The 7,497-nt window shown below is 33.6% G+C and overlaps 2 protein-coding genes and 1 non-coding gene across 3 annotated transcripts; all 3 read left to right on the forward strand.

Annotated features, from left to right (window-relative positions):
• The first annotated feature begins 1,947 nt into the window (after window positions 1-1,947).
• LOC145129275 (myosin-5-like) lies at window positions 1,948-4,289 on the forward strand. The gene is made up of 5 exons (XM_079063970.1): window positions 1,948-2,057; window positions 2,591-2,821; window positions 3,158-3,256; window positions 3,834-4,078; window positions 4,158-4,289. Exons 1-4 carry the CDS (start codon window positions 1,992-1,994, stop codon window positions 3,867-3,869), a joined length of 432 nt encoding a protein of 143 aa, XP_078920096.1. The 5' UTR covers window positions 1,948-1,991; the 3' UTR covers window positions 3,870-4,078; window positions 4,158-4,289.
• Window positions 4,290-5,474: 1,185 nt separating this feature from the next.
• LOC145130668 (putative transcriptional regulator RABBIT EARS) lies at window positions 5,475-5,909 on the forward strand. Its single transcript, XM_079065440.1, has one exon. The coding sequence runs from the start codon at window positions 5,475-5,477 to the stop codon at window positions 5,907-5,909; it is 435 nt and encodes a 144-aa protein (XP_078921566.1).
• A 939-nt stretch (window positions 5,910-6,848) lies between these two features.
• TRNAG-GCC (transfer RNA glycine (anticodon GCC)) lies at window positions 6,849-6,919 on the forward strand. Its single transcript has one exon. It is a non-coding gene; the product is annotated as a tRNA-Gly (tRNA).
• The last annotated feature ends 578 nt before the right edge of the window (window positions 6,920-7,497 follow it).

A 7,497-nucleotide genomic window follows, 5' to 3' on the forward strand; every position in this document is an offset into this window, starting at 1 on the left:
CACGTACAAACGATTCACATATTACTATAGTATATATTTTTATATATTATATATTTGTTTATCTATAAACTTTAGATAGACAATAAATACTTAAAACTAAATCAAGGGGATAAAATAAGATATTATTAAAGAGAAAGGGGTTGAGTGTCCCGCTATTGGAGCTCCGACGAACACCATTTTCTCCGCCTATCCGCCCCTCATCTACCACCAACCATGTCCTTTCTATTGCCGACTACCACCTTATATTTGCCGCCCTACGTCTCTCCATTACATGTGACCACCTCCTCTGTCTCAAATCGGATATGTGCCTCATAAGATCTACTCACCCGCCTCTGTACATCAATTTGTTTTGATCTTTTAGGTTTTGATTTTGATTTAAAATTTTAGCTTTTGGATTTTGATTTAATTTTTTTAGAACTTTGAAAACAAAATAATGTGATTACCATTGAGGGTGGGTCAAAGTAAAAGTGATTTTGTGTGTATGAGAGAGGGGCCCACCGGTTAACAATTAAATAAAAGAGGAGCAATGTGGTCTTTTCATATTATATTTAACAAAAAAGTAACGATGTTAGTTATAAGGACCATTTTTGTGCAATGTTTTGCTCCATAGGGACCGTTCATACAAAAAAATTATAAGGACTATTTTAAGGACAAGATGAAAACCATAAGGACCATTTGTGAAATTTTGTCTTTATAGAAATTATAATAATAGTTCTAAAATCCAAAAACTAAAAAATAGATTAAGACAAAAACATGGACAATTTGGTCTTTTTCATGTGTACTTAACGGACTTATACATACAGTAACACACAATGAGGGACCATTGTTAATAGATTTGCCAACCAGTTGATGTCAGATTTCAAAACTAGGGCAAAACCTGCAGAAAGATGTATACGACCAAAACTGTAATTTACTCTATAAAATATTTTATATGTTTTTTTTTCTAAACGGCAAATATAGTAAACTACACCTAAATTATTTCACCTATGTCCACTGCGAGATTTGAACCCTCAACATCAACAAGGGAGAGCAACACCGGATACCGCTGCCTTTGGTTCTATAAAATATGTAATATAAGTTTTTTTTTTCTTTCCTTCGACTTTTATTTGAAGTTTTTAAACCTACAAACTTGGAGTTTTTCATTCGGTTGGCGGGTTGGGTTCAATGTGAACATGAAATTAAAAAATAAATAGACCGGTAAACCGTAACTGATACCGCAAACCTTTGATTTGATCATGATTCAATAGCACAATAACCTAACTATCGGAAACGGCAATAGATTCACCAAAATGATAGGAATCAAAGTCGGACATTTTATGTAATAATACATCTTCTCGGGAAGCGGTTGCTGATGCGACTTTTTTTTACAGAACTAGTCGGAGAATGCGTTTTGATTTTTATTTCCTTTGCTGGAAAACAATTGTGGCTTTTCAAAGCTTCGCCTTTTGATTTTTAATTGTCCACACTTAGACCGGCTGACATTTTGGTCTTTGGATGGATAGGAGGGAAGCATGCGTGCATGGATCTTATCTTACTGGGGTCTCTCCTCTCGTTGGTTTGGGGAGCGGGGGTTTCACAGCTAAGCATGCCGCTTTGAAAGCCGTTGCGTGCAAAGTGGTAAAGCACGAGAATGCATGTATAGAAAATCAACATGTGTTTGTACCTTTTGCATTCGATACATTTGGTTTTCTCGCACCAGAGGCGGTGGATCTCCTCAATAGAGTCCAACGGGTCATGCATTCTAATGTTATATCTCCTAGATCCACAAATGTTGTTTTCAAAAGAATTGATTTTGCCATCCAGAAAGGACTAGCGGCGCAGCTTGTTGCCCGTTTGCGATATGTATCGAACTGCTTTGAATTTTTTTTCATACATACATGCTTCTCACCAAAAAAAAAAAAAAAAAAAAGTTTAGTAGAGAACCGTTCCTCTTCCATCAATTCCAACTGAGATTCATCTTCAAAGTCATCCGACTTCTTCAACTTTCCAAAATGAAAGTCTCATCGGACTTCTGTGATCCTAATAGCGATTTCTTCCCCAATGCCTATCAGCTCCAGGTAATTACTTTCGATGCACTCTGCCATACATAATTTTATTTGCTATTGGAATAACATGGTCCGAAATCACCACTTTCCTCACTTGCAATCTTAGTATACGAGTCCGAACACCACCATTTTTTTTACTGAACCAAGCGTTTAGCCCTTTCTCCCACATTACTCTGCTCGTATCTTCTGAATGCATCCACTTGCGTATGAGATGCGTTTGAACTTTGCAACATCTACTTATAAGTTTGTAGGAATCAATCCATATTATGTATTGAGCTTGATTTGCGAACAAAATCATTGCAATCGGGAACCTTGATGAATTGATCAAAGCCAGATGTTTTCCCCTTTTAGTTCAATTTTCTTGCTACCTACACATCAACCATGGGCTAACACACAGGCTGATTACATAACTATTCTGAATTGACAACACGTCATGAACTCATAATACTTATTAGATATTACCATTAACTTGGACAGTATTTACTTTTGTTCTCACGAAAGCTATAGGTTTGAATCCTGACGATTGAGAATCACTAATCATGCAGACTGATTTGGAAGAAGCAAAAGGACATGAAATCCTGAAGTTACAAAACTCCCTGCAATCTATACATGCTATTGTTCATGAAACATATGCATTGCTTACCAAGGATAAGGAACGTGAATCTGCACAGAAAGCAGTCGAAGAAGCATCTGATATTGTTCAAGAAACAACCCCAATCCATGTAGAAGATACTGAAAAGATTGACAAATTAAGTGCAGAAGTGGAAAAATTGAAGGTAATGTTGGTTTTCTAGATATTCTCTCTCCGCCTCCCTCTCCCCTTTTTATACACTTTCTGTGTATTCTGCTAGAGATTAAATAGTTGAATTCTATCATTACCTATCAAATCAAAAATATTGAGATTTCTTGTGCCCTAAAACCCGTTGAATTTTTCTTTGATTTAGTGAATGTATCGACCCGTTAGATTTCCTTTGGTTTTTCTTAGGTGTGGTGCTAATGTGATTTTTTGGAAATCTAGTTCCTCTATATTTTTTCACCATATAGTTACATGAAAAGTTCCCATGCGTCAATGTACATGTTATTAGCTGCTCATTTTCAACATATACATACAGGCTGCAAGGGAAACAGGTGCACTACAAGAAGCAAATGATAGGCTTCAAAAGCAAGTCGAGGGCCTCACTTGGCGTTTACAGTTAGCAAAACATGTGAAGGTAATGTTAGCCTGAGACACAACGATAGTTGTGTCATTCTTTTTTGAGCATAAGGTTTAAGGAAAACAGTGCAAACTAAACACCTATAAATAGCTATATTTACTAATTCCTACTGTAATAGAAATAAATGAAATTAGAAGGCAGTAATACACAAATAAATGAAAGTAGTCTTGCATTTAGCCCTTATTATTATGCCGTTAAGCTGTGCCACAGCTCTATTCACTTTCTACTAATTCCTTTTATGAACTACCATGTTATTCATTGTATGCTTTTGGAAACTTGCATAACATTAAACCAATTTTGTCTCATAAATTTATATTCATATAAAATCATGGTTAATATCAATGCAAAAAAACTATACTCGCCTCATTCACATAATTTGTCCTTGTAGGTGCCACCGTTTTTTGTTTGCAAAATCTTCACACAAATATTTTCTTTCATCAATGTACAATTATTCAACAGGTTCTTACACAATAATCTTTCACTACATCACATGCCTATTTGAAAATTGAAATACTTACATGAGCCAAAGCTTATTCATTTAATCTTTTTTTATTTTTTTAATCTATACTTGCAGCCTTCTGTTGAGACGAGAATGCTGCTGTTTCAGTAATGGAGAATATGTAAAGGCAGGGTTGTCTGAATTGGAACATTGGTGCTACAAAGTAACTGAAGAGGTAACTTTTTTTTTTCTTTTTTTCTTTGTACTCTTTCATGTTGTAGGTGTTGCTACTTCTTCATCTGACTTCTGAAGAAAAAAAAAAATCAAATTCCAGTATGTGGGATCAGCTCAAGCACACAAGAGTAGCTATCGGGTTCATGGTATTGCATTTTTTTTTATACAATCATCTAATTTGTTTATCAATTAGTCAACTTTTGGTTTTTCGTTTCTTGAATTTAGGTTATGCATCAAAAGCCCAAAAAGACACTGGATGAAATAAGTCATGATCTGTGCCCTGTTCTTAGCATACAACAGCTATACAGAATCAGTACTATGTATTGGGATGACAAATATGGCACACATAGCCTTTCTCCAGATGTATGTTTTATATTTTAATTATTATTATCTATTTGACAGTTTATTTCCAACATGTGGTTCACTTATCTTCATGAGATTGGGTAGTGTGACTCACAGTTAAATAGAAGATGCATGTGTGGGTTTGACCTATTTAGTTATCAATAGATATTAGAAATTTTTTTTGGTATTGTTTAGTAATATGAATGATTTTTTATTTATGTTTAACAAATCAAATTGATGAAATCAGGAATTTAGTTAAAAATGAAACTAAGTCGGATGGATTACTATACTCAAAAGTTCTTGCATATTATGTACTTCTTCAATAAGTCCTATGATTCCCTTCTTAGAATATTTAATTTACAGCATAAATTAACCCACCCATGTTACTACTTTCGTAATTGGCACTACTCAAGTCAAGACACACATTATATTGAAGCCATTGAACATTTATCATAGTTTAACTCGCTCCACAAAAAAAAAAACAATGCTCGGTCCATTATAACAATCATGTAACTTTCAAAACCTTTATAAAAACCATTTAATTTCATTAGCGCGTTACAACTTTTTTGGATTCAAAATAATCGATTTTAAAAGATAAGATGGTTATAGTTTAAAAAAATTAAAACAATTTACCAATGTTTTGTTAAATTAAATGATCAAACTAAAAATGAAATAAAAAGTACCCTATATTTCTATTTTCATCAATGATAGCTCGGTTTCTTAACCCTTCATAAATAGAATATACATACATATATGTCTACACACATATGGCATATATACATAAATACATTGATATATACACATACATATAATACTCGAATCCGTGTTACTAACGTCGTTGTTAATTCCAACCTTGGTCCTTCCACGAAACTAAGATCAATGAAAGTTATTTAAAATATATCTTCCAAAACACGTCGTGTCTGAACAGTCATTAGTCATTAGTCCTTGTGATTAGTGGTCGTCTAAACACGACAATCGTATTCCATATAAATCCAAGCACGAAAGACAAATTATACGCATATAATTCCACACGACGCACAAGTGTCGCGAAACAGGTAAGCATAGGACAATGCACTAGTGACCATTAAAGATATATTAAAAAACAGCCGGCTAAAGAATTGAACAAGTCTTGTTAATCAAAGGACTAACCCCACTCCCATCCTTTCCCTTTTTAATCACATAAAACTTGTGCTTTCTTTAATGGATTCCATAATATTAGATCACAAAGAAGTTGATGAACAGATGGATTTACAAAATGGCCGATCCTATGAGTGCATGTATTGCAAGCATGGGTTCACTACAGCTCAAGCGTTGGGTGGACATATGAATGTCCACAGGAAAGATAGAGCCAAGAGCGGATCTAATCCTTCAAAGAGCAACACTAGACTCCACCAGCCATGCTTGATCACTCGTGAGTTCATGTCAAGATCTAGTCCTATAATCTATGATAACAATCATGGAAAACATAAAAACCCTAATGGATTGATCATCACGAGTCCAATTAGAGAGGAGATGAGATTAAGCTTAAGTTTAAGCTTACAGTTTGGTTTGTCGCATGAAGGAGAAAGTATTCAAGAGGGAAATGAAGCTGATGATGAACTGGATTTGGAGCTTCGTCTTGGCTATGATCCATGAAAGCGTTCGGAGAATATTTGTGCCTACTTGCATTGTATAAGTTGTTAAGGTAGTATATACGCATATACATATACATTTAATTATACATAAACACACACAAGTTTTTTGATGCAAAAACACCCAAAAGATTGTTACCTTTTGCATAATTCATCCGAAAGATGTAGGGAAAATGCTATTAGAAATTGAGGAAACTTTAATTTGAAAATAAATGTTAGATATGAGAGGTTATCATTTGATGTTATTTTTTATATCCTCAATTAAATAAAGAACTAATTCGTATATTATCTTGAGTTGGCATAGATGCATCAAGAAATAGCTGATAATCGTTTCACATCTTAATTTGTGATTTTTAATAAGAGTTCAATCAATTATTTCTTGACGTATTCCCTTGTTTCTATTGATGGTCTTACTTTGACTTTATGAGTCCTACTGATTAGTTTTATTTTCAGAACTGATATAAATATACATAATTTTTTTGAATAACTAAGTTTATTTTCAGAACTGATATAACTAATTTTTTTGAATAACTAAGTTTATATCAACCTTGTGATTTTTCCACATTTCATTAATTAACCTTAACTAATCTACCAAAAAAACAAGGAAAATCGTGAGCAAAGTCTTTATATTTTAGGGTTATTAATTGTAAAACCGTAATTTATATATATATATTTTTTAAACATAAATGACAAAAACACCGACAATTGTTACAAAAAAGAACTAGAAAAGGGACAAAATATAATGGTTTTTGTCATTGTTTACAATTTAAAAAATGGTTGTAGATAAACTTTCTCATAATAACATAGAAGATGTCATCGCCTTTCAAATTTATTGTAGCGGCTGAAAATATTTCAAAATAACACAGTATGTAGATACTATTTTAAAGTTAAACAAATAAACAATGATATTATATAACTGATTATCTCAAATCCTAAAACAAAAGCACCAGTGGTCTAGTGGTAGAATAGTACCCTGCCACGGTACAGACCCGGGTTCGATTCCCGGCTGGTGCAAACACAATTTTTGTTTTGTTTTTTGCAGTCATTTATAATGGGTATGCCTCTTCTTTGTACACGCCTACAGCCCTACACCACTCAAAAGGAATTTGTCAAATTGGAATTACATTGTTAATTTGTTTGTGATTTGGGGCAATTATACAGCAACACATACCCCCATTGATTTTTTTTTTTTTTTTTTTTTTTGTCAAATTGTTATTGCTAATTTGTATTTGTCATTGTTTCAAGTTTTCGCTTTATATCAAACTGTAAACTTGTCAAAAATGAAATTTTCATATGTAAGACTAAGACAATGACTTTGAATGAGAGATTGGGCTACATTAGGCTCATTTTTCAGCCGATATATTTTCGTCTTGATCTTAGACTAGATGTCTACACTTTACATAGATCTAGGGGAAGTGTATTGGTGTATGTTTTTCGTCGATGACATTGTCTTGGTAGTTGAGTCTGGGGTTGAACTGAATGCTCATGCTCAGTTGAACACCTAGAGGGTGACATTAGAAGATAAAGGGCTACAAATCAACATTGTTAAAACATGTATCTTTGGTGTGATTTTAGCAAGGAGACAAATGAAG

This window comes from Lactuca virosa, chromosome 8 (genome assembly GCF_052849685.1).
Source record: "Lactuca virosa cultivar CGN04683 chromosome 8, Lactuca_virosa_CGN04683_v6, whole genome shotgun sequence".
Taxonomy (NCBI): Eukaryota; Viridiplantae; Streptophyta; class Magnoliopsida; order Asterales; family Asteraceae; genus Lactuca; species Lactuca virosa.

What these genes read in the sequence shown, in the direction of transcription:
- LOC145130668 (XM_079065440.1), top strand. Translation starts at nt 5,475, where the DNA reads ATGGATTCCATAATATTAGATCACAAAGAAGTTGATGAACAGATGGAT.
- LOC145129275 (XM_079063970.1), top strand. Translation starts at nt 1,992, where the DNA reads ATGAAAGTCTCATCGGACTTCTGTGATCCTAATAGCGATTTCTTCCCC. An exon ending in CCAATGCCTATCAGCTCCAG is followed by an intron (nt 2,058 to 2,590) that starts GTAATTACTTTC and finishes CTAATCATGCAG; the next exon opens with ACTGATTTGGAAGAAGCAAA. An exon ending in AGTTAGCAAAACATGTGAAG is followed by an intron (nt 3,257 to 3,833) that starts GTAATGTTAGCC and finishes CTATACTTGCAG; the next exon opens with CCTTCTGTTGAGACGAGAAT.